General features: G+C 59.2%; 1 protein-coding gene across 1 annotated transcript in view; it reads left to right on the top strand.

Annotated features, from left to right (window-relative positions):
• HMCN2 (hemicentin 2) overlaps nucleotides 1-26,128 on the top strand; it is a gene marked incomplete at its 5' end in the record, with an annotated part of 130,533 nt that overhangs the window by 5,737 nt on the left and 98,668 nt on the right. Inside the window, 9 exon segments of the mRNA XM_084899127.1 lie at nucleotides 8,173-8,243; nucleotides 9,435-9,593; nucleotides 10,753-10,875; nucleotides 17,767-17,938; nucleotides 18,526-18,632; nucleotides 18,994-19,114; nucleotides 19,661-19,924; nucleotides 22,526-22,670; nucleotides 23,174-23,295. Coding sequence (XP_084755253.1) covers nucleotides 8,173-8,243; nucleotides 9,435-9,593; nucleotides 10,753-10,875; nucleotides 17,767-17,938; nucleotides 18,526-18,632; nucleotides 18,994-19,114; nucleotides 19,661-19,924; nucleotides 22,526-22,670; nucleotides 23,174-23,295 — 1,284 coding nt within the window.

Genomic DNA, 26,128 nt, shown 5'->3' with positions numbered 1-26,128 from the left:
ACACTCAAGGGGCCAAAGAGCCGCAGTTTGCCGACCATGGCCCTTGGCTCCCGTGTGCCTTAGACATTCCCCATTGTTGTAGATATATTTTAAGCACTTTCTTACTTCCTGGCACTGCGAGTTGTTCCAGATTCATTTGACACATGTCCTGCCCTGTCCTGGGATTAGCCATTTCTCGAAGGCATGTGGTTCCTTTTACAATAGCATTAGGAACGGGGCTCTAAGGCAGGGGTCTTCAAACTACGGCCCGCGGGCCACATGCAGCCCCCAGGGGAGTCTGATCCTGCCCGCCAGGTTTTTTGGGCAGTGAGCGCAGCCAAGGTGTTACAGTAGGAATTAGTAGTTCATATAGTCTGGCCCTCCAGCTCTCTGAGGGACCGTGATCTGGCCCCCACTTTAAAAAGTTTGAATACCCCTGTAAGGGCTTGGAGTGCTGGCTGCTGCTAGTCAGGGTGTCATTGCTGAGAGAGCAAGGAGGTAGAGGTTGCAGATGTAACCTGTGTCTACATCTATGTCTATAAATTAAGGTCACCAGACGTCCCGCTTTTGGCGGGACAGTCCTGATTTTTAACAATTTGTCCAATGTCCCGCGGCGTTCCAAAAATCAGGACTTTTTAAAAACACCGCGGGAAGCGGGACAAATTGTTAAAAATTGGGACATCTGGTCACCTTATTACAAATCTCTATGCAACCATCTGTATCCACGTTAAGCCGAACGAGAGTTCCTATGGATGCCTCCAGGCCTATGACTACGTGGGTCTTTCTAACCCCCTGCCCTTGCCTACCTGTGACCTTCCGTCCCAACAGGGGCAGACCTGGCCCCCGCCCCGCACCCCCTCACCTAACGGCCCCCTCCCAGCGCGCTGCTGGCTGGGGGGAGGCTGTTTGCTCCCACCCCCGGGAACAGCCTGGCCGGGGGGGTCCGGCTCTTTAGCCTTGAGTTCGAAGGCTGCTCGTTTCCAGAGTCCCCGAGGCCAGCCCCACATGTATGTTCTTTCCGTTCCTCTTCTTCGTCTTCAAAAATATTCACAAACACTTCTCCTGTCCAATGAAAAATAGAAAAACTCCATCAGCTTCCCCAGAAATCTACCGTGATTTTGCTTGGGACCGCGTTCAGTCTTGATTAGGGGAAGAGTTGTCATTTTTTAAAAATGTCAATTGTTTCCATCCCGGACACATGCCTCTCCCTGGATCCACACATTTTCTGCTCTTCCCGAAGATTTATCGTCTCTTCTCCCTCCACCCATTTCTTTTAAAATCGTCTCTAAATATTTGGTTTTTCTGTTACTATTTTGACCACGAATTTCTTTCCCATTACATTTTTTGCAAATGAGTATTGCAAGCATGTTGGAAAGCAATTCATTCTCATACATTTATTTTGCTTCCAACTTTCTTAACTGAAGTTTTTTTTTTTAAACTAGTTCTATTTTGTGTGTGTGTGTAATGTCTTGAGCTTTCTAGGCTGACAAGCGCAGCCTGTCCAAATTAGAACAGTGTCTCCTCTCCCCCGTCGGGGTTCCCCTGCTAGAAGTGGGGTCGCGGGGTCACGGGCGGGAACTCTTGGGGCACTGCAGAATGATGGGGTGGCCGGGCTGCCCTCGCCCCACTTGTGACCTCACCCCGTCCTGAGATGTCGGCTCTGGGTGGTGGTTTGCTCACCAGGTGAAGGACACGCGTCCATGCCCCATGTACCGAGGGTAACGCAAGCAGAAACACCCCCACACGGGAACACCCCCACGGGGGCGGGGCGCTGACTGTTGGCCCGGGACTTCCCGTCTGTGTGGAGACAGTCTCCCGCTGACCGATGGCTGGATTTTAAACTCTTCCCACATGCCGTGCGGGAGCCCTGCTGGTCGGCCGGGTGGTCCTTTAAGACACAGGATTGGGGGCTCCAGTGTTTCATTGAAGAGTTTTGCATCGAATCTCAGTGCAGAGAGTCAATCAGTGCCATTCTTCCTCCGTGTTCTTGTTTTAGTATCCGGGCTTAGCGCTTTCAATGAATAAATCCAGTTTCCGTCCATATTGCAGCATTTTCACAAGCTTGTGAATTTTCCACTAATTCTACTCCCAAGTGATGCCAACACTTTTAACAGTTTTATGTCCTTGCAGACCGTGTGTGGAATTCACTCATATACATATACCCTGAGTGGCCAGATGATGATAATCTCTGAACGCATAGTAACCTGGCTGGCCACTCAGTTTATATCCTATAGAATAAAAGGCTAATATGCAAATTGTCCCCTCGACCAGGAGTTTGACAACAGTTCGACCATGTCCCCTCCCCCTGGCCAGACCTCACCCATGCACGAATTCATGCACCAGGCCTTGAAAAAAAAATACACACACACACACACACACACACATATACACACACACACACGCATACACAAACACACACACACACACACACACACACACACACACACACTGAGTGGCCAGATTATTATGCATTCAGAAATCATAATAATCTGGCCACTCAGTGTATATCCACTTATGGTTTTTATTATTTAGAAAATAATTTTTATTATTTAGAAAATTGTACTATGCATCCTGTTTGCAGCTTACTTTCCCCCACATGATGAATCATAGATTTCTTTCTCTATCAGGAAATAGAGACCCATCTCACTGTTTTGTTCTGTTTTAAAAAAACCAAAACATTTTTATTTATTTCAGAGAGGAAGGAAGAGAGAGAGAGAAGCACCAATGATGAGAGTGTACCCTTGATTGTCTGCTTTCTGCACGCCCCCTACCAGGGATAGGGCCAGACCCAGGCGTGGGCCGACTGGGAATCGAGCTGTGACTTCCTGGTTCATGGGGCGATGCTAACCACGGAGCAACACCAGCTGGCCCCCTCCACTGTTTCTAATGACACAGAAGATGCTGCCGAAGGGACCTCAGCTTATCTTAGTCTGATCTGGATTTACCCAGCCTTTCCCACATTGTGGCAGATGGGTGGCTTTCCGTTTCTTTTTATTTATTTATTTTTTAATATATTTTATTGATTTTTTACAGAGAGGAAGGGAGAGGAGAGAGAGAGCTAGAAACATCGATGAGAGAGAGACACCAACCAGCTGCCTCCTGCACATCCCACATCAGGGATGTGCCTGCAACCAATGCACATGCCCTTGACCGGAATCGAACCTGGGACCCTTCAGTCTGCAGACTGATGCTCTATCCACTGAGCCAAACCGGTTTCGGCCCGTTTCTTTTTAATAAACACATGCCCATTGGCAGCCAGATCTGCAGGCTGGGCCCCAGAAATGCAGTCGCCTTATGAAAGCCTCTGGTCACTTTCAATTTCCACAGCTGGCACCAAACCGTCCTGCACGCACACGGCACCACATGCCCTCCTGCACGGCGCCGAAGACGGTTTGCCCACACCCCTGCCGCATGGGGCACCTCACGCTTCCCTTCCTGGTGAATGTGGTGGGAGAGGAAGGTGACCCGGTCAGTGTGTGGTTTTCGGGGACCCTGAGCATCTTCTCGGGGCCCCAAGCCCGCTGCCAGCTGTGCTCCGTGGCTTCAATCAGCCGGGGGCGCGGGTGCAACAGGCAGAGCAGATGTGGTCCGTTCGCAGACCTGCCCGCGAGCTGGGCGGCTCGGCTCCTGGCTGCATGGCTTCGTGTGTGTGTGTGTGTGTGTGTGTGTGTGTGTGTGGGGTGTGTGTGTGTGTGTGTGTGTGTGTGTGTGGTGTGTGTGTGTGTGACGTGTGTGTGTGTGTGGTGTGTGTGTGTGTGACGTGTGTGTGTGTGTGTGTGTGTGTGTGGTGTGTGTGTGTGGTGTGTGTGTGGTGTGTGTGTGTGTGTGTGTGAGTGTGTGGTGTGTGTGTGTGGTGTGTGTGTGGTGTGTGTGTGTGTGTGTGTGTGTGTGAGTGTGGGGTGTGTGTGTGTGTGTGTGTGTGTGTGTGTGTTCACTGTGACATGACGATTAACCAGCTTCTCATCGGAAGTAGACACGCTCTGTCTTGCCCTGAGGGGGAAACCCAGCCCCTGGGCCCCAGCGCTCCTCGGCTTGGAGGTCTGAGCGGAGCGCCGGGCTCTGCTCCGGGGACGGCTGCCACCGCTGCCCAGCTGTTTGGCACATGCCTGCCTCCGCCCGGGGATCCGGCAGGAGGGACTGGGAGCAGGTCCCGAGCACCTGCGGCTCCCCGTGGGGTGGGGAGCTTGGACCTGGGGTCAGACAAGCCCAGGTTTGAGTCCATCTCCACTGCTCCCTTGTTGTGTGACCTGGGCGGGCCCTTTGGCCTCCCTGGGCCGCAAAGTCGCACCTGTGAATGGGGGTAAGAGTGACTTCATAGGTCGCTGTAAGTTTTTTTCTGAGTGAGTGTATACCAATGTGTAGAGGAGAACTGGGGGCTTCGTAGATATTAAAACAATGGTAGCTGCCATCATCACCATCACCACCCCATCTCCACCCCCCTCACCATCACCATCACCGTCACCACCACCATCACCATCACCATCTCCATCTCCATCTCCATCTCCATCTCCATCTCCACCATTACCACCCCCATCCCCACCACCCTCACCACCCTGCTCACCATCACCACCATCACCATCACCACCATCACCACCATCACCACCACCATCACCACCATCACCACCATCACCACCAGTCTATAGCTTGTGGCAAAGGGCACAGGCTTTGGAGCCAAACGTGGGCGCTGCTCTGAGTTGGGGAGACTGTGGCTGTATTTGGAAAGGGGGCCGTTGAGGATGTCCTGGACGAAGGTGAGGTCACACGGGAGTGGAGCGGGCCGGTCTGCCCGACGGCCTTGTAAGAAGTGAAGAGACGGCGGCGGCAGCAGATCCAGGGAGGGAGAGGCCCTGTGACACGGGCAGGGCTGCAGGGGTGATGGGTCTGCTAGTCCGCGAACAGTGGCCTTGCCGAGGAGAACCGGGACCAGAACCGGCTCCCTGTGGCCCTTCTTGATCCTCCAACAGCCTCCGGTCCTCAGCTCCCCAGCAGGAAGCACAGGGGCGGTGGGAAAAGGTGGGGGAGGTGTCCTTCCAGCTGAAGGACGTTGCATTGATGATACCCACAGCCCCAGCTCATCTCTCAGAGCGGGAGAACAGGCCCAGCGCCGCGAGCGGGTGGGACAGGCTGACATGGATGACAGCTCATGACACGGGGCTCAGGGCCCACAGTCACAGCCGCCCGCGGTGCCCACCCCCTGGGCAGCCCCCCAGCCATCACTGCTGATTCCTGGGCAGGGTCACGTGAGCAAAACCAGGCGCCAGGGTGGCGGCTCCACCTTGGCAGGTAGACGGACCAGAGGCGGGACCATCGGGAAGGGGGGACAGGAACGAGGTGACTGAGTTTGCAACCAGAGTCTTGACAAACGGCCTTGCCTCTGACCCAGACGTTCTGCTCACGGGCCTCCAGCCGGGGGAGCGGGCCGGCGCTCACACAGGCACGGGAGGCCGCCCGGAGGGCCGTCGTTCGTGATAAAAGTTGGCGCGAAGACAAGATGGGATGAGCCAAGCCCGCCGTTAGATGCTCGCACAAAGGAAGGCCTTGGCAGGCGTCACAGGTGGTTCTGAGCCCCGGAAAGATGGTCACAAGATGCTGTTCAGGGAAAGAAAAAAAGAATTAAAAAAAAGTTAAAAATAGTGTGTTATTTCCATTTCCATAGAAATCCTGCCTCCAGGGGTCTGCATGTAGGTAAGGGATACGGTTACAAATAAGCTTCTGAGCTTGGAAGGTTAGATTGGAAATCGGAAGATCGGTTTCTGGCTGGTGGGATCCCCTGTGTGGCCGCCTGTCCGGACCTCAGTGTCCGGTTCACAGAGGGAGGTGTCAGGAGCTCAGTCCGGAGCTGTGCAGACCTAGACGCCCGTCCCGGCTCGGCTGCTTCCCGGCTGTGTGTCTTTGGGCAGGCACTTACCCTCTCTGTGCTTCCGTTTTCTCCTCAGCATTGGACCCGGGTCCCAGGGAGGACTCGGTGAGCTCGTACTCAGCAAGCACCTCCGCGCGTGGCCTGGTACTTAGCAAGTGCACAGTCAATGTGTCACCAGTGTCATGCAATGTGGACTTATATGCATGTGCATTATTACGTCATACAGAAATACCAGAGGTTGAGTCCAATGGCTGCTTTTCTCGCGCTCCGCTCCCAGGCCTGGTTCTCAGCGGGGACGGCATGCTGCAGAGGGGGAGGCTGAGGCCAGGGCCGGTGGAGTCAGCTCTGAGGGGCCCCGTGGCCGGCGCAGGACGGAGCCAGGAGTCCAGGCAGCTCCGCCTGAGGTCCAGGGCCGAGAGCTCGGCTGCAGGCCTTGCTGCAGAGTTCAGGGGGGCGGGGGCGGCGGGGCCAGGGAAGACTCGGGGAAGTCCAGAGCAGGCAGGAAGGGGTGCTGGGCCTGATGGGTAGATGCAGAGCACAGGGGCCTTGGGGTGACTCTTAGAGTGTAAAGCTGACGAGCTGCAGGCTAGACGCCTCCTCAATTGTGGACGGATGCTGGGTAATTCCCCCGCTGCCTTCTGAGGCCTGCTGACCAGGTAATAGTGTGGGAACTTGGGGGTGACTGGACTTTAGAATTCTTAGTTACTAGAGTTCACCAAGGATTCAAATGAACAATTAGAAATTTTTTTTTTTTATTGATTTCAGAGAGGAAGGGACAGGGAGGGAGAAAAGTAAGAAGGGAGGGAGGGAGGGAGGGAGGGAGAGTGAGAGAAATACCAATGACAGAGAATCATTGAGCAGCTGCCTTCTGCACTCTCCCTGCCTGGGATCAAGCCCGCAACCAGGGCACGTGCCCTGACTGGGAATGGAACCGTGACCTCCTGATTCCTATGCTGATGCTCAATCACTGAGCCACACCGGCCAGGCAACAGTTTTCCCAAGAAATCAGGTGTCTGAAAAACTTTGCAAACCCCTGTCATCCACATGGCCAACACGGCCGCTGGAGTTTAGTCCTGCTTCTGTGTCTTTCTATGACTGCCATGGGGGGCGGGGGGGTTCGCTAGGAGACATTTCAAATGCAGAGTAAGCAGCACATAATGAATTCCCACATCCCCATCGCCCGAATCACCGAGTATAAGGGAAATGCTGCCCTACTGTCTGTACCTCCTCCACCCGCTACCACCCCCCTCACCGGGGTTCATTCTATAGTTCGTCCTCACGAGGTGACATTTACATGCATTGAAATGCACAAGTCTTCGCTTCCTATTCTGACACCGATACAGCCGGGGAACACACACTCCGATCACAATATAGAACGCCTCCCTGGCCTGATCTCTTCACCTCAGGTGACTGCCTGCTCCAGAACTTTCTATAAATGGAACCGTGCAGGGTGCACGCGTGTGCCTGGCTTCTCTCTTGCAGCATGACGGCTGGGGGGTTCCCGGGCGGCTCCTGCACCGGGAGCTCGCTCGCTCTCCTCGGGGCCGTATGTGATGACGTGAACGCACCGGAGTTTGTTTATTCGCTCACCGGTGGCGGCCGGCTGGCTCCTGTCCAGCTCGGGGCTCTCGGGAGACCAGCTGCCGCGAACACGTGAGCACACGTCTGCGGACACGTGTGCTCACGCCTCTCGGGCAAATACCTGGAAGAAGAGGGACTGGGCTGTGCGGCAGGTGCACGGAGAACGTCTCGGCGATCTCCCTCTGTCTCCCCAGGGGGATGGCCATCCTGCGTCGCCCCCAGCGGTGGGTGCAGGCCGCGCTGGCTCCGTGTCCTCCCTGCGTCGGGGGTCGGCGACCTTGGTGGCCGCATTCCGCTCTGTTTAAATGAGCTAACACGCGGGCGGGGTTTCTGGCAGAGGCTCCCTCCCCTGGCCGATCTGCTGGGAGGTTGCTGGGAGGTCCAAAACATTATGTGCTCCATTCTGTCTCTTGGTCTTCCCAGAATTCCTTTCCCTCTGGCGATGAGCGAGGTTCCTGGGGGAGTTGGGGGTCACCAAAGATGGGGCCCTGGCCCTCAATTCTGCACTCTCCTGGGAGTCCGGGCTGCTTGGAGCACGCAGGGGACCGAAGGCCTGGCCCCCCCATGGGCCTGGAAGCTGCGCCCTCACCACGGGGGGCGCCCTCACCACGTCCTGTTTGCAGGGCGAAGGGGTCTCCGAGGCCCAGACCTCGGCCCCTCTCACCGCGGGGGGTGCGTCGTGGAACTGCTGCCCCAGCCCGCGGAGGCCGTGCCCCTGGGAGCCCACACCCACCGCCCCTCTCTCCCCGCAGACGTTGGCCCCGTGACCCTCACCGAGGACCCCGCGGCGTTCCAGCGGGCGCTGAGAGAACTCTACGTGCAGGTGGGCCGCCCCGCCCCGGCTGCAGGCTCTCCTGGCGCCTCTCTCCCAGGCCACGCCCCCGGCCACCGTCTTTGTGCCACCCGGGGCCAAGATGGGCTTCGGCAAGGGCCCGTGCCCGCCTCCCCCCTCTGCCCGGGACCTGCCCCGTGTGCCTTGAGGGTCCTTCCTCTTATTCGGTGACCAGGTGCCTGCAGGAGGAGGCCCTGAGCCTGGCACATAGTAGGTGCTTGTGGTTTAGTGAATGGACAGAGGGGTGGCAGGAGGGGTGGTAGCTGAGAGGATCCGAAAGGCTCCAGTTCAGACCCCAAACCCAGGCTCCAGGCAGGGCAGGTGCCCCGTGGCCGCCTGAGCTTCTGCGCTGCATTGCACACCCTGGTTCAGCTTCTGTCCAGCATCCTACCCCCTCGAGACCAGCAGTTTCCTGAAGGCAGGGAGCCCAGGGCCCAGAACAGGGCGGGACAGAGAGGGTGACGGGGGTGAATGTGTGAGCCGGGAGAGAGGTGTTTGTGGCAAAGGAACCACGTGCAGACCTGCTGCTGGGCTGGGCTGCAGACCCGGGTAGCACAGGGTGGGCTCCCTGCTCCAGAGAGCGCCCGCTGGTGGCAGGGCAGGGAGGAGGTGTGTGCGTGCGTGTGTGTGTGTCTGTGCGCGCTCGTGTGTGTGTGTGTGTGTGTGTGTGTGTGTGTGTGTGGGTGTGCACGTGCCCGTGTGTGCGCGCTGGCACATTTGGGATGCATCCAGAGCAGGTTGCACAGAGAATTTAGGGAGTCAGCTTTGAGTGCTTTCCCAGTGCCCACCTCTCCTCCTCCTGGCCCCTCTCCACCCCTCAGCCCTACAAGCCTTGGCTGACACGGGGCTTCTCTGGGGCCTCTATCGGATGTCCCTGGGGCTCCCTCCCTCTGCCCCCACTTGTAACACTCATCACGGTGGTAATTAAATCATCGTGTTGAGCTTATTGATGTGGCGTCTGCTGCCCACACCCGAGCCCATGGGAGGGCCCGTCAGGCCTGCACAGCTGAGCGAATGAGTGATGCTGAGCATCTAAACGTAACGCCCGTGGGTGCTGCGCTGTGTGTCAGGGTGGGGACCGACCGGGGCCTGGCCTGCCCCCTGCCTGCCCCCCCCCTCCTGGAGGTGCTCCTGGTGGGACTCCCAGCGAGGCGGGCCGCCTGCTGACGCCCCGTCCCGCAGGGAGGCGGGGACTGCCCGGAGATGAGCGTGGGCGCCATCATGGCCGCCGTGGAGGTGTCCCACCCCGGCTCCTTCGTCTTCGTCTTCTCGGACGCCCGCGCCAAGGACTTCCACAGGAAGGAGGCGCTGCTGCGGCTGCTGCAGCTCAAACAGTCGCAGGTGGGCCACCGCCCGGGGGTGGGGGGTGGGGGGGTGGGGGGGTGGAGGGTGGGGACCCGGGGAAGCTGGGCTCCAGCAGGCGAATCCTGAGCCCCGAGGACGATGGCAAAGTCCGGGGGCTTCTCCTCCGCCCCCCGGGCCCAGCCCCCGCCAGCCTCGCCGGCCAACCCCCAGCCCCCAGCGGGTCCGGCGAATTCCAAGTGTGCGCTCATGCTCAGGTCCCCGCCCGCCCGCCCGCCGGCCCGCGCCTCCCTGGTGAGGCCTGTCCTTGACCCGGCCCACCCGCTCTCGCCTTCCACGCCCTGGGCATCTGCCCTGCGCCCCGTCTCTGCGTGGGCGCATCGCCCTTTTTCCATCGTCTCAGGGCCCGGAAGCCAGCGGGGGCCTGGCTGGTGAGGGGCGCAGAGGCTGCTGTTGGACATCCTGGGCCTGGGACAGCTCCTGTTGTCCCATCGAGGACAAGCTCGGTTCTAATTCTTCTCCTCCTCTTCCTCCTCCTCTTCCTCTTCTTCCTCCTTTTTCTTCTTCTTCTTCTCCTTCTCCTTCTTCTTCTCCTTCTCCTTTTTTTTTTTTAAATAACAAAGGCTGCTACCTTTATTATTTTTTATTTATTTTTAAATGTATTTTATTGATTTCTCACAGAGAAGAAGGGAGAGGGATAGAGAGCTAGAAACATCGATGAGAGAGAAACATCGACCAGCTGCCTCCTGCACACCCCCCACCGGGGATGTGCCCGAAACCAATGTACATGCCGTTGACCAGAATCGAACCTGGGACCCTTCAGTCCACAGACCGATGCTCTATCCACTGAGCCAAACTGGTCTTGGCCAAGCTCGGTTCTCCTGGCTCTGCAGCCTCCGGGGCCCCTCGGAGCGGAGTCCATGCCCATGCGCTTCCTTGTAAGCTTAGTACGGCTCCCGTGTATGGAGCAGCTTCGCCTTGACCCTCTGCTAATCCTGCAGTGTCCCTGTCTCCCCAGCGCCAGTCCTGATCCCCTCAGGGCGGGTGCTCTCCCCCCCCCCTTCCCGTTTTCCGGATGTGTCACCTGAGCCCAGAGAGAGGACAGGGCACGCCCCACCACCCCTCCCTGCCCTGTCCGGGGCCCTCCCGCCGGAGGACGGTGGCGGGGAGCCCTCAGCCCTCCGTGTCCCTCCTCCAGGTGGTCTTCGTGCTGACGGGGGACTGCGGCGACCGCACACACCCTGGCTACCTGGCCTACGAGGAGATCGCTGCCACCAGCTCCGGGCAGGTGTTCCACCTGGACAAGCAGCAGGTGACCGAGGTGAGCCGCCCCTGGCGTCCGGCGCCTCCGGGCGGCGCTGCCGGTCGGCAGGTCGCCATCCGAGGAGGGCGGTGCTGAGTGTGGGGCTGGCCACCGTCCGAGCCCCTCAGGTCGGCCCTGACCAGCTGTCTGCGCCCTTGTCTTGCTCTTGGACCTGTGCCTGCCTTCCTGCCCCCCGGGCTCCAGCGGCCATACAGGGCTCCCCCCACCCCCCCGCCCCACAAGGCACTCCTTCCCAGGAGCCAGAGGGTCCTCCCAGGGACCTGCCCGCCGGGCAGTTTTCACGGCCGCTCCTGGGAAGAGCAGGGCACTCACTCTGGGTGTACGTCCTGCCCTGGCTCCCCTCCCGCTGCCCGGAGCTCACGGAGCAGAGCTGGGAAGGGGCGCGCACGCATCCCGATGGGTTCATCGAAACAGACCCCACACACAGGCCCTCCCGCCGCCCCCCGGGGCGGTGCAGAGCTTACTGACCTCTGCCCCTCGGATCCCTCACCTCCGTTCTCCCCTCTGCCCGCTGCCGCCGCCCTGCTGGCCTCTGCCGTTCCTGCAGTGTCCCGGTCTCCCCTGCCGATGCCCCGAGTGGCTATGCATCCCTGTAATTTTATTTATGCTATTTATTTTTTAAAATATATTTTATTGATTTTTTATAGAGGGGAAGAGAGGGGGATAGAGAGTAAGAAACATCGATGAGAGAGAAATCGATCAGCTGCCTCTTGCACACCCCCTACTGGGGATGTGCCCGCAACCAAGGTACATGTCCTTGACGGGAATCGAACCTGGGACCCTTCAGACCGCAGGCTGATGCTCTATCCACTGAGCCTAACAGGTTTCGGCCGCATCTCTGTAATTTTACAGCCGTGAGCTCCCCGAGGCTGAGCCCGGCGCTACTGTATCCCAGCACCTTGCCCAGCCGCCGGCACGGAGCAGGTGCCTGGTGAACAGCCGGGAGCGGACAGACGGGTCCCCTGTGCCTGAGGCCTGGAGGAGGAGGCAGGGGGGCCCGGCCCGGAGGCCGTCCGGCTGCTCCCGGAGAGGGTTCCCGGTTTGTATGTTTATGTTCTGCGGAGGACGGGCCAGGCGGGCTCGGATTAGCGGTCTTAACTCCCTGTTGGCAGATGGCGTCCGTGGCTCTTGGCGACACGTTAGGCTGTGTTTTTGGCTTGTCCGTCTCTTCTGGCACGGAGCCGGCCGCGTTGGGGCGGAAGGCATTTCGCAGTGGGGTGATGGCGTGGTCCTGTCCCTGGTTTTTTTTTTTTTTTGGGCGGGGGGGGCCTGCTTGGGCGATTGCAGGGGAACTGGGTTCCTGCCGGGGCCGCCGGCGGGTGGGCGGGCACAGCTTGCCCGGGTGTGGGGCTGGGACCCTGTTCTCTCCCTTGAGGCAGGGCAATGGGGCGAATCCACCCGCTCGTGGCCATGGTGCCAGGTTCCTGCCCGGGAGCCTGGCTGGCGGCGCTCAGTGGGACCGCGACGGCTGGGATTAGCCGCCTCCGGGCAGGGCCTGGATCCCTCTCCTTCCTGGACACACAGCTCTGCCGTTTGTCAGCTTAATGCCTTGGACCCGGCCCCTTCCAGATGTTCCCAGACATTCGGCAAGCCTGGGAACGCGGCCGGGCCCAGGGCTGCGGTCATCTATCCAGGGGGAGCGGGCCGGGGCGGTCCAGCTGGGAGGAGGCCTCAGGAGCCGCAGCGGCCCCGTGCCTCGTGCGTGCGTCCTCACCGCTCCAGAGCAGGCCCCCGCACGCAGGCTCACTGCGCACCTGCTGTGGGCCGGGGCACCGGTGCCGGGCACAGAGGGATGCTGCGTCTGGCGGAGGTGCCAGTGCTTTGGAGCATGGCGCTTTTTTCCAGTGGCGGGGTTGGCCTCACGAGTCCCCTCCTTCGCCATCTGTAGCGGACGGGGGAGGCAGGCCACACGGCCCTGGGGCCCGTGCTGAGGTCGGCAGCTCTGGTGGAGACTGAGCTGGGTCCCCAGCACAGCTGTGCACAGCCCTCCTACCCGCTCCGTACACGGGGTCAGGATGTGCCAGCAGCTCCCGTCAGCCTGCAGCCCGCCTGAGAACTGGGAAGTCCCGAGCCGGGGGACCCAGGCCCTTCCCCTGGCTGGCAGCAGCAGGCACAGATAGGGGCAGTGCCCAGGTTCTGTGCATCTGCTCGGCCAGGGGAGAGGTGAAGGGCCTGCGGGGACAGTGAGGGGCGGGAGGTCCATCCCAGGTGGTTCTGATTAGCAGACCAGGAGGTACGGGCCGGAGATGACTTCATCCTGGACCCTTCCCAGGGGAGGGGGGGGGGGCGTCGGGGCCACGCGCTGGCTCCCACTCCCGCCGGGCACCCGTGGGCAGCGTGCCCGGAGCACAGCGCCAGCCTCTCTGAGCCTCCGCGTCCTCGCAGGCACAGCGGCGCCGTGGGAGCCTCCGCCCCGGGAGACGGCCGTGGCCGTGAGGTGCGAGGCAGCCTCGTGCAGGAAGCCCTGAGCGCCGGGCCTGGCCGCGGGTGCCCTTGGCGAGGGTGGCGAGGGCTGTGACCGCAGCCTGTGCTTCGGGGTGCAGCCCAGAGTGCACCCCCGGCCGCAGGGGGGCCAGGGTCCCCAGGAAAGCAGGGTCTGGGACAGGTGGCCGGGGTGCCCAGCTGGCAGGGGCTAGAACTCTCTCTTCATCCATGCCCACGAGCTTCCTGGACGGGGCCCTCAGTTTTCCCGTCTGTGGCTCCGAGGCCCATGGGGGCCCTGGCTTCCTCTCTCTGCTTCTTCAGCGACCTTGGCTGTCAAGTGTGGTGGGAAGAGCCTGGGGGGGAGGGGATGGCCGATCTGCCTGGAAGGGCTGACCGGCAGCCATCTGGCCAGGGGAGCGAGCCCAGATTCTTTCACTCCGTCCCCATCAGTCACAGGGAGGGAGCCCCCGTCCCGCGAACATCTGGAAGCCATTGCTTTCACCAAATAAACACCAAGCTTGCTAGATGCAGGCTGTCTTCTCGGAAGGCTCCCTGGACTCCACTCTGGGCCCCGGGGGCATGGCGAGGGCCAGAAGGCCTTGCCTCCAGGCCTGACCTGATTATGGGCAAGAGGGTCAGCCCACCCCCCACACTTCCCCAGCTCCTGAGCGGTGATGGGCTTACAGGGCAGCCCCGTGGGCCGGCCGCCTCCTGGCGAGGTCACTGACATTCTATCCCGGCTCAGCCCTCCCCGAGGCTCAGTAGCCTCAGCTCCTGGGCCTCTTCCCCGAGCAGAACGTTCGAGAACGAGCTTACAATAACAGTTGCAACACACAGTAGCGGTGTGACTTGTCTGGGTAATTGTCCACGGTGCTGCCACCTCCTCCTGGCGGCTCTGCTCGGTTCCGATTCCCCCGACCCCTGACGAGGCCTGGCCGGGGGGCGGGGGGGGGGGGGGTCCCAGCGCCGATCCTCTGCAGCTGGGGGCGTGGCCTCCCTCGCCTCGCCAGCTTCTGTCCAGCTGGGAGCCTTGGCCGCCTTCCACCCAGCCCGCCCCCGCACGGATGAAGGATGGTGGTGAAGACAGGTGGGACCTTTTCAAGAGAAACATGGCTTCGAAGGCCAGGCAAAACAGAAGATGGAGTGGTTCCAGGCCTGGAAACAGATGCTCCTCCAGACCACGGCTTGCTGATCCCGTGCTAACTTAAATGTAGCTGTAAAAATCTACGCACACGGGCTCCAGCGCAGCTCAACAAATCATATACGTTTTCTAAGTCTTGGGCCATTCTTCCAATTCCTTGCCTTGCCTTGGAAGATCGCAGGGGAGGCAGAGCTAAAGGAGGATGGTTTAGAGCAAGCATGGGCAATAGACAGCATGCGAGACACTGCGGTCTGATGCCATACCCATGGCAGACATTGCGAATCAATCACAGAGCTGTTTAAAAGGGAGGCAGAATGTGGCTTCTCCTTTCTTCTTCAAACAGTATTCCAGGAAGCCAAGCAACAGGATACCACTATGGTTGCTCAGATATACACCGAGTGGCCAGGTTATTGTGATCTCTGAACGCATAATAATCTGGCCACTTAATGTATATCCTATATAATAAATGGCTAATATGCAAATTGTCCCCTTGACCAGGAGTTCGGCCAGCAGGTTGGCTGGCCAGCTGCCCATGTCCCCTCCCCCTGGCCAGGCTGGCCAGACCCCACTCATGCACAAATTCATGCACTGGGCCTCTAAAATACACACACACACACACACACACACACACACACACTGAGTGGCCAGATTGTTATGCGTTCAGAGATCATAACAATCTGGCCACTCAGTGTATATACCACAGGGTGGGGCAAAAGTAGGTTTACAGTTGTTGGTGTGGAAAATTATACCACGTGTATTCTTTATGAGTGACTTTTCTTTAATAAATCACAGCCCTGCCTGGGGTGGTTCAGTTGGTTGGGCATTGTCCCGTGCACAGAAGAGGTGCTGGTTTGATTCCCAGTCAGGGTACACGCTCAAGTTTGGCGCTTGATCCCTGATAAGGGGCAGCCGATCGATATTTCTCTCTCCTTCTCCATTTCTCTTTAAAAATCAATCCCTCTGCCAGTTTGGCTTGGTGGATAGAATGTCAACCTGCTGACAGAAGGGCCCCAGGTTTGATTCTGGTGAAAGGCACATGCCTGGGTTTTGGGCTCAGTCCAATGTGCAGGCGGCAGCCAATCAATGATTCCCTCTCATCATTGATGTTTCTAGCTCTCTCTTCCTCCCCTTTCCTCTCTAAAATAAATAAAAATATATATATTTTAAAATCAATATAAAAAGTCTTTTAAAAATTACTGTGAAAAATGTCAAAGATACAGAAAAATAAAAAGACCAGAGGCACCAGCTAGATCCAGCAATTAACATTTTAGCTCCACCTGCTTCATCTCTCTGTATATTTTCTGCTAAAATAATAAACAATCCAACATGGATTTTTTTAAAAAAATAGTCTACAATATTATCACATTCACGGAACTTTGCTGGTATCATCTGATGTTGAGTCCATATTCAAATTTCCCTCAGAATGTCTTTTTTGTTGTTGTTAATCTTCACTCGATATTTTCCCATTGATTTTTGATGAGAGAAATATCGATGTGACAGAAGCACATCGATTGGTTGCCTCCTGCACGTGCCCGACCAGGGCTCTGGCCGGGGAGGAGCCTGCAACCAAGGCATGCACCCTTGACCGGAATTGAACTCGAAACCCTGTGGTCTGCAGGCTGATGCTCTGCCCACTGAGCCAAACCGGCTAGGGCCCTCGGAATGTCTTTACGCCGTTTGTGTCCACTGGGACTTAATCACGGCCGTGCATGTCGTCTGGCTGTTCTGTCCCCTGAGCCCTCTTACATCTGGAGCAGGCTTCCCTTCTGCACAGGCCACCGGCTTGTCCCGTGTTCCGGGTCCAGCTGATGGCCTCTGTACGGCGATCCCTTGGTCTCCTATAGTTCCCCTACACCGGGGTGAGCACTGCATGAGTGTCAGACGGAGGAGAGCGTGTCTGGCAGAGTGTTCCATGGCTGGTGCTGTGTGAATTCCCGTTGCATCACACGGCAGGCGGGTAACGTCTGATTGTGCTCCGTTCCGGGAGAGGAGGGTGCTGACAGCCGGCTCTCCGCATCGCCCCGTGCGCTCCCCGTGTGGCCCAGGTGGTCTGCGGGTGACGCTGGGCTCCATGCGGACATCCCGTTCCCGCCGACCTCTCCTCCCCGGGGCGAGCATCCGCCGAGGATGCGCGCCCGGAACACTGATCTCATTAGGGGCTGCACCGTGATGGTTTCCTAATTGCATCATCCCGTCGGCGTTCACCAGCGGGCGTGCCTCCAGGAAGAGGGGCCTTTGCGCAGCGGGAGGGAGGGTTCGGTTGGTCCGGAGCCGGTTCCTGTGGAAAGGGCGGGACCACACTTCGCTCGTTCTCTGTCAGGAAGAAAAGGGAGGTCTCACTGTTTTGGATTTGCACTTCTTTTTGGAGTGTCATTATGGGCATGTGGGTTCCACAATCCGGTGTGTTTTGATCGATGACAGTTTACCTGGGGCTCAGAGTGTTCTAAGTTTAGCTTCTGCAGGCCGGTGGCCCTGTCCTCTGGATGTGTCCCTGTTTGTCTTTGAGGACTTCCTCGCTTTGTGGAGTTGTCGGCTGCCCCAGGTTTGCATTGTAAATTGCCTGCCCCAGACTCAGAATCAGCCATCTCTCCAAGGACCCCTGGTTCGGGATGGTACTAGGTTCTAATTCACTCGGAGTGGATTTTATATGTGTGTATACACACACACACACACACACACACACACAATGTGGTCAGCAAACTGTGGCTCACGAGCCACATATGGTTCTTTGGCCCCCTGAGTGTGGCTCTTCCACAAAAATACCATGGCCTGAGTGAGTCTATTTTGAAGAAGTGGCATTAGAAGAAGTTTAAGTTTAAAATCTGGCTCTCCAAAGAAATTTTCATCGTTGTGCTGTTGACGTTTGGCTCTGTGGACTCATGAGTTTGCCGACCACTGGTCTGGGGCAGGATTCCAGATCTGCAGGGTTCGTCTGTGTGAGGAGGCATCAGGAGGGCTGCCTGGAGGAGGGGGTGGGGCCTTAGGAGTTGGCCAGGTGGAGGAGGAGGGAGGAGTCTTCCCAGCAGAAGGGCCCTCCTTGCCCCTTCCCTCCGAGCTGAGTCCCCTGGGTGCCTCCGTTCAGGCGTCACAGCTCTGAGCCCGCAGGCCGGGGGTGAGGGCGATCCCTGTGAATTGGGCCTGGTGGGGCTCAGCGGGGCGTGGACGGCCTCCAGATGACGTGGAACGCCTCTGTGCTGCCCGAGACCCACGGGGAAGCCAGACTCTGCCCACGGCCGGCAGCCTGCTAAGAACCCGCCGTCAGCGGGCCAGACCCACGCAGGACGAGGTAACCTGCTGGCGTCAGCCCCCCCACTGCCTCCCAGGTGCTGAAGTGGGTGGAGTCGGCGATCCAGGCCTCCAAGGTGCACCTGCTGTCCACGGACCACGAGGAAGCCGGGGAGCACACGTGGAGGATCCCCTTCGACCCCAGCCTGAAGGAGGTCACCGTCTCCCTGAGCGGCCCCGGCCCCGAGGTCGAAGTCCGAGACCCGCTGGGTGTGTGTGCCCTCTGCTTGGGCCCAGACTAGGCTGGGAGCCGGGGCGGGACAAAGAGAGAGACTCCTGGACACAAGTCTCCGGAGGAAGGCGGGTGGGGGGTGCCAGGAGGAGGGCAGAGAGGGCCCCACGGTGGGTGAAGCAGGGGGCTGGGAGAAGCCGGGGGAGGGGGATTAAGATGAGGACAGTCCTGGGATGGGAGGCTCCTGCAGAGTCCTCCCCCGCTCTCTCCGTGGTCCCCACAGGAGCCCGGCGGGTCAGTGAGGGCACGGATTAGTGGCAGGTAGTGCAGACGGGAAACTGGGGTGCGAGGAGGTGGAGTGGCTTGTCAGTGTGGTTGGGACCTGGCCACCAGGCTCCCCGGTGCCTCGAGGATGTCCTGAGAGGCCCAGGCTGTAGGCCGGGGGTGCCTCCCACACCCGGGGCGGGGGGAGGGGGATGCAGAATGAGGGGGAGGCCCCGCTCTGCCAAAGGCCTCTCGCCAGTTTCCCTGGGAAGCCCGAGGCTGGTGTTGGGAGAGCTGCGGGCTCCTGGGGATGGGTGGGCCTCTGTCACCCCCTGAGACTGAGAGTCACGGGCTCCCACAGGGAGGATCCTGCAGAAGGACGAGGGCCTCAACATACTCCTCAGCATCCCCGACTCGGCCAAGGTGGTGGCCTTCAAGCCGGAGCATCCCGGGCTCTGGTCCATCAAGGTAGGGGGCGCGGGTTTCCGGGCTGTGGGGGGCCCGGGGTCCTGGGAAGCTGAGGGCTGGGGTGTGGGGGTGCTGTGGGCACATCGATAGAAGTAAAGGGTCACAGACAGAGGAAGGGTCTTCTGCTCTGCGCCAGTGAGAGGAAGCGCAGTGGTTTGGGTTCGTTAGGGGGTGTTTGTGAGGGACTCGGAGAAATGGCGAGCGTGTCCTGAGGTGGGCACGGAACCCTGTCCGGGGAGAAGGCACAGAGGAAGCCGGGGTGACTGTGGGGGAAGGCTTCAAGGGACAGCTCTGGCGGGCCGGGTTGGCTCTCCCGGTGCCGGGTCCAGGGCCAAGTGATGTGAGCCTGGGCTCCTGCTAGGTCATCAGCAGCGGCCGCCACTCGGTGAGGGTCACGGGCATCAGCGACATCAACTTCCGCGCCGGCTTCTCCACTCAGCCCTCCCTGGACCTCAACCACACCATCGAGTGGCCGCTGCAAGGTACGGCTCCTGAGGGAGCTGCCTCTGAGGGCGGGCGTGCCTGTGGGGGCCTGGGAGTGCTGGGGCCGACAGCGCATGAGGGGCTGTGGGATGGGGGCCCGGCCCGGGTGGCACAGTGGCCATTTTCCCCTTTAGAACACGCTCCCGGCCCCCACAGGCCTTCAGGACCCTGTGCTGCTCCCCTTACTACCGAGTTCACACCGTCCCCTTCTCCTTTGTCAAAGCTTGTTTACTGAGAGCCCTGCTCCTCCCGTCTCCCACTTTCACTCTGTGCGGAGTGGGAGTGCTGAGCCTCGGGAACACGGGCTGGATGAACAGTGACATTTCAGGACCACGGACAGGAGCAAGCCCCCTCACACCTGGTCCCACCCTCGGTGTGAATTGTCACAGGCAGGGGGAGGGGAGGCAGCTGGTGAAGGAGGACCGAGCGGGCTGATCCCTGGCCCACGGACCGATAGACTTGGGGCTGCTTCTTGGGGAGGACCACAGAGCCCAGCACAGAGGCCAGCACAGAGCCCAGCACCTCCTCCCGCCCTCCCTCTGCAGGGGTGCCCATCTCCCTGGTGATCAACTCCACGGGCCTGCAGGCCCCTGGCCGCGTGGACTCGGTGGAGCTCTCACGCAGCTCGGGGCAGCCCCTCCTGACTCTGCCCACGCAGCTGCTCTCCAACGAATCCACCCACCAGCTGTGGGGCGGGCCACCCTTCCGTGCCCCCCAGGAGCGCTTCTACCTCAAGGTGAAGGGCGAGGACCACGAGGGGAACCCCCTCCTTCGCGTCTCCGGAGTTGCCTATAGTGGGGTGGCCCCAGGTGAGTGATTGGCTCTTGCCCCCCCTAGATTGCTGTCTCGGTTGCCAACCCATTTCTCCTGGAGCCCTCCTGGTTAGGTTAGATCAGGGAGTGTGTTCATTAACTTCTGTGCGCAGCGAGCTCTGTGGGGTCAATGCTGATGCTGAGATGCTTCCAGGGTAGCCCTCAGCCCAGATATTTAGTACAAAGTCATCCTCCACCCAGGCGTTCATCTATTTATCCAAACATGCATCTGTTCATCGTACCTCCTCACCCACCAAACATCTACCTACCCACCCATTCATACACCCCAACATTCACCCTCCTACTCTTCATCCATACACGCACCCACCCACCTATCCATCCATCCATCTACCCACCCATCCACTCATTCATCCATCACAACATTCATCCCCCTACTCATCCATCCTTTCATTCATCTATCCATCCATCCCAACATTCATCCCCCTGCTCATCCATCCATCTATCCATTCATTCATCCATCCATCCACCCACCTATCCATCTATCCATCCATCCCAACATTTATCCCCCCACTCATCCATCCATCCATCCATTCATTCATCCATCCATCCATCCATCCATCCATCCCAATATTCATACCCCTCTCATCCATCCATCCATTCATCCACCCATCCATCCATCCCAACATTCATCCCCCCCCCCCACCCCCCATCCATCAGGCTCTGCACCCAGGATTGGAGGTTGTAGCCCAGGGCCCTCCACGCGTGGCAGCTGCCATCGCCACCACGCCTTGTAGGCACAGCTCATCTGTGGTCCCATCTTTGGCCGTGTTGGGTTGGATCCCACACGTGTTGGCTTTCTGCTGGTTTTCTGTGTGTCCCTGAGGTCTCACACCAGTCTGGAAGCTTCCAGAGGGCAGGGTGGAGTCTCTGGCTTTCTGGTTCTGTCTCTGGTCCTGGCAGGGGCACCTCGGTATGGCCACCGGCTTCCATACTGGGCTCCACTCCCTCCTGCTGACCCCTTCCCACGTGGTGGCCTGAGAGGAGCTGTCATTGACATTCCGGTCTTTGCTGGGGATCAGCGAGGGGCAGGCTCCTCTGTCTGTATCATTGGGGGGAGAGGGGGCACCAAGGCGCCCTGGTGAGGTGAGGACTTGAGGGCCCTTCTTTCCAGCCTCCTGCTGGCCTCCACTCCCCACAGTGGTCCCCGGCCACCCCGCCCTTGGCCTTCACAGCTCTGAGGGGACTTTTCAGAAAGAATTTCAGCAGCAGAGTAACAGCTTCCGTCTCTCTCCTGTTCTTTGCGATGGAGCCAGGAGGGTGGAGTTTAGCTCCGGCTCTTGGTCGGCACCTCAGCTCTAGATTAAGGTGTGTCTGTGGGGCAGGGAGCGCGTGGCTTGGCTTTTGTTTATTTTTATTTTTATTTTATTTTATTGATTTTTTACATAGAGGAAGGGAGAGGGATAGAGTTAGAAACATCGATGAGAGAGAATCATCAATCAGCTGCCTCCTGCACTCCCCCCCCAACTGGGGACGTGCCCGCAACCAAGGTACATGCCCTTGACCAGAATCGAACCCGGGACCCTTCAGCCCTCAGGCCGATGCTCTATCCACTGAGCCAAACTGGTTTCAGCAGTGGCTTGGCTCTTTTGCTTCCCACTCCCCCTCCCGGCTTTGGCTGAGAGCAGGAGGCTCTGGGTTGGAGACACGGAGGTGTGAGGGCTGGGCCTGGGGGTGCTGGGCCCGTGCAGCTCACAGAGGAGAAAGCCCAGCAGGCCTGCAGAGGCTCCCGGTGTGCGTGCGTGTGCGTGCGTGTGTGTGTGTGTGTGTGTGTGTGTGTGTGTGCTGGGGTGCGGGTGGGGGGGGTGAACTGGCAGCTTTGCACACAGCTGAGGACGTGGCTGGACGGTCCAGCATCCCTCTCCCCTGGGGCGTGGCGGGGAGCCTGCAGCATGATGTCACCACCGTCCTCCCGCCCGGGCCTGCGCTCAGAGGAGGTCTGGCACCCGGTCCGGCCCTCGCAGCGTCTCGGCGGGGACGCGGGGAGGCGGCACCGGGCTGGGCGCGTGCCCGCCATCACCGGGAGGCACGGGCGCGCCCGGCACCCCGCGCGGTGGTTCTCAGACGTCCATTGAAGCGACTCCAATAGCAGGGAGAGAATGTGTCCACCCGAGACGCCAGGGTCAGGCCAGGGGGGCGGTGGTGTCTGCTGGGGGACCCCAGGGGCTCATCACAGGCTGGGAGATTTCATTGAAGTCTCTTATTTTATCTCAAAAATGCGTGTGAATGTTGCCTCTGCAGTCTGTGCTCCAACTAAGCTTGTTTTTGAATAAAAAAAGCTCCCCTCCAGCATCTTGGGGGAGAACAGACCCTCCGGGCAGACGAGCAGTTGACGCCCCCCTCCCCCGACCCCCGGGGCGCCCGGTCTGAGCAGCATTTTCTCCAGTCTGGGGCCTGATACGGTTGAGAAACGATGAGATGGATGAGGCTGGTGCTGCGACCAGCCCAATTCACAGAGGGGGAGACTGAGGCTCGGCCAGGCCTCTGCTCCCGGCTCCTCCCTGTGGGTGTGTGGCTGCGCGTAGTGCGGGCAGCTGCGGGCAGCGGGGCGGCCTGCTGAGCGCTGGCCCTCGCCTGCAGGCGGGCCCCTGGTCAGCATGCCCCCCCGGATCCACGGCCACCTGCACCAGCCCCTGCTGGTCTCCTGCGCGGCGCACAGCGCCCTCCCCTTCCGGCTGCAGCTGCGGCGGCACGGAGCCCGGCTGGGCGAGGAGAGGCACCTACAGTGAGTGGGCCGCGGCCAGCCCGTCGTCCTCAGCCACGGGGCTCCTGGGGTCCCATGCCCTGCTGGGGTCTGAGGGGCGCGGGTGGCGGGAGAGGGACCTCGGGCTCGGCCATATTGTCCTCCGGGGCAGCCCGGCCTGGGCACCTCTCAGGGGGGCCGGGGATGGGGGGAAGGTGGTCCCCAAGGTTCCCGGCACTGCGAGGCCATCCTGGGGCTCCCTTAGTTTGCAGAAAGCTCACCCTGTCCATGGGGTCTCCGCAGGAAAGACTCTCCCCTTTATGGTGGAAGTCTGGAGCTCAGAGAGGGCAGGGACTTGGGCAGAGCCACACAGCGCCCTGTGGGATTTGCGTGTCCTTGGCTGCCCGCCGCCTCTTACCAAGCCTCCAAGAGGATTTGGGCCTCCCCCCGGGCAGGGTTCAGGGGAACGGGGCCCCCGTGGGTGAGGGGGGGACCCTGACTGGGGGCGGTGTGACTGTGTCCCCCCGGCTGTCCTGTGTCCGCAGGGCGTCCGGAAACAGCAGCTGGGAGATCCCGCGGGCCTCCAAGGCCGAGGAGGGCACGTACGAGTGCACGGCGGTCAGCAGCGCTGGCACCGGACGGGCCCAGGCCCAGGTCATCGTCACAGGTCTGTCCCTCCGGCTGCCTCCTCCCCACCCCCTTCCTGACTCTTCCCTCTAGGACTCCCTCCCAGGGGATCTCTGTCCGCGGGGGAGCGTGCCAGCCAGCGGCGAGGACTGTCCATCACGGAGTCTGGGTGCCGCTGCCCCTGCCCGCCGGCCCCACTTGGGCTGTCTCTCCCCCACGGCCCACGGGTCTGGGTTGGAGAAAGATTGGAAACAAACGTCAGCTCTGGCCACACCCCTCGCCCAGCCTCCCTCCCTCCCCTGATTTCTCGGTCCGGCCTCTGGGACTTGCCAGACCCCAGACCTTTCCAGGGGCCACTGTGCATCTTGCAGTCCCGGCACCTGTGCCTCCATGTCCCCGGGAGAGCACCATGCAGCGCAGGGAGGTTGGAAATGCCACCGGCCATCTTGAAAGAAGATTCGTTTTATTTATTTTGAATTAATATATATATATATATATATATATATATATATATATATATATATATATCTGATTTTTTACAGAGAGGAAGGGAGAGGGATAGAAAGTTAGAAACATCGATGAGAGAGAAACATCAATCCGCTGCCTTCTGCACAGCCCCTACTGGGGATGTGCCTGCAACCAAGGTACATTCCCTTGACCAGAATCAAACCTGGGACCCTTCAGTCCACAGGCTGATGCTCTATTCACTGAGCCAAACCGGTCAGGGCTTGAATTATTTAAAAAAAATAAAATTTCATTGATTTCAGCGAAGGAGGGAGAGGGAGAGAGAGAGATGGAAACATCAATGTTGAGAGAGAATCATTGATGGGCTGCCTCCTGCACGTCCCTCCCTGGGGATCGAGCCCTTAACCCGGGCATGTGCCGTTGACCGGAATTGAACCCGGGACCCTTCAGTCTGCAGGCTGATGCTCTTTGCACAGAACCAACCGGGCCAGGGCTGGCTTTAGTTTGTAAACGGTGGACCCCAGCTGTCTGGAAGAGAAGGGAAGGAGCAGACAGCATGGAGAGCTGGGCTTTCTGCATCCAAATGTTACACAGAGCGGTGCTTCCGGGAGGAAGACTGGGAGACAGGCCGGAGGGTGCAGTGGCCTGGCTCCCCCCCAGAGCGCCCTCCCTCCGGGGCATGTTGACTCGCTTCCTTTCAGGCCTTTATCTGTGCGTGGTTTCAACGAAAACGGGAGAGTAGTGTTACAGAAAACCGAAGAACATTTATTATGCGCTGGTCCGGAGGAAAATGTATCTCAGATTCTGGGCCCCAACATGCAGGAATTCTCCCGATTTGTATGATCCTACCCTCTTTGTCTCCCCAATATGGAGTGTTTCCAGCCCCCTTTGCAAGTTCTTAAAGAGCCAGTGAGTCCTGGGGCCTTGAGACCTCCACCAGAGGCCTGGCCTGGCCTGGCGCCAGCACTGATGACCTTGTCTGGGGAAGGTTCGATCCACAGAAGCCAAACAGCAGGGTTGAAATTTCAAACAGCAGTTTTCATACAAGGTGGATGCTTCCGTGCACAGACTTACAACAACCCGAGCTGTTACCCTCTGACAACATGGCACGTGAGCACGTGTGCTCAGGGCGGGAAGGAACAGAAATTTGCTTTTTATAGATGACGATGAGTGAAGAGAAGCAGAACAGAATCGGGAAACGGGTCCACCAGTTACTGAGACTTCGCGGTGGCTACCGTTTTCCACATCTGCTTTCTCTCCTCTCGGCTACACCACTCAGGGCTTCCGACTTTCAAGGCCCTGTCACTGTCTAATGCACTGCAGCCAGCATCTACTGCTGGTCTCCCCCACAACACACAGGTGCCCCGATCTGCCACGATCTGCCCGCTGGCATATCGGGGTGCATTGGCATAATCTATTGGTGTAGAACTACTTAAAGAGAAATTCATATCAGTTTTCATTTTGGAACCAATCAGTGGGTCTGAGCGGCCTGTCACTGCTTGAGCCAGGTCAGCGGAGACAGGTGGAATCATTATGAGAGTTTATTCCGTCCTGCCCGCAGCACCGAGAGCCGCAGGCCATCCGCAGAAGTCTGCCCCGCCCCCACCATAAGCGGCTGCTTATAGTGGGGAGAGGGGCAGAGATGACCTGGGAAAGTAGCCAGATGGGCAGTTCACGGGTCATGAGGGCTGGAGATTGGCACAGGCCTGTGGGTGTGCGAAGGCTGGGGGTCTCCCAAGGGAGGGCAGCAACAAGATTGGTTTCTGCCACAGATTGCTCGTCTTCCCACGATAACGGGCAGTTCCCGGATTGGGGGGGATGGGCTGCATCTCCGGTGAGCCCCCAGGTCCACGGTGAGCCCCCAGCCACGCTGGAATGTGCCTTCTTCTTCTTTTAAAAAAAAATATTTTTTAAATTGATTTTTTACAGAGAGGAAGAGAGAGGGATAGAGTGTTAGAAACATCGATGATAGAGAAACATCGATCAGCTGCCTCTTGCACCCCCCCACCCCCACTGGGGATGTGCCCGCAACCAAGGTACATGCCCTTGACCGGAATCGAACCTGGGACCCTTCAGTCCACAGGCCGATGCTCTATCCACTGAACCAAACCGGTTTTGGCTGGAATGTGCCTTCTTGAACCAGAACAAAGCAGTCCCGGTTCACAGAGCTTGGTTAATAGTTCCTACACTCCTAGCTGGGCCCCGTGCTCTATGTCTGCCCCCGTCGGCTGCGGAGGTCTGAGGCTCCCCTTGCCCGGACGTCACGGTCGCTGGCACACGTGGCCGGTGTGGACCCAGCGCTCCCCCTGCAGGGGCCCAGGCCCACGCTGGGTGGCGGGTCTCTAATCTCGCCGCTTCTTGTGGCTTTTTCTTGGCGAGACAGCGGCTTTCTTTGCTCTCCCGTCTCC

The sequence above is a fragment of the Pipistrellus hanaki genome, assembly GCF_964339955.1.
Source record: "Pipistrellus hanaki genome assembly, chromosome: 11".
In the NCBI taxonomy this organism is placed as follows: Eukaryota; Metazoa; Chordata; class Mammalia; order Chiroptera; family Vespertilionidae; genus Pipistrellus; species Pipistrellus hanaki.
The sequence above is the reverse complement of the archived record's forward strand: the minus strand, read 5'-3'. Positions and strand labels throughout refer to the sequence as shown.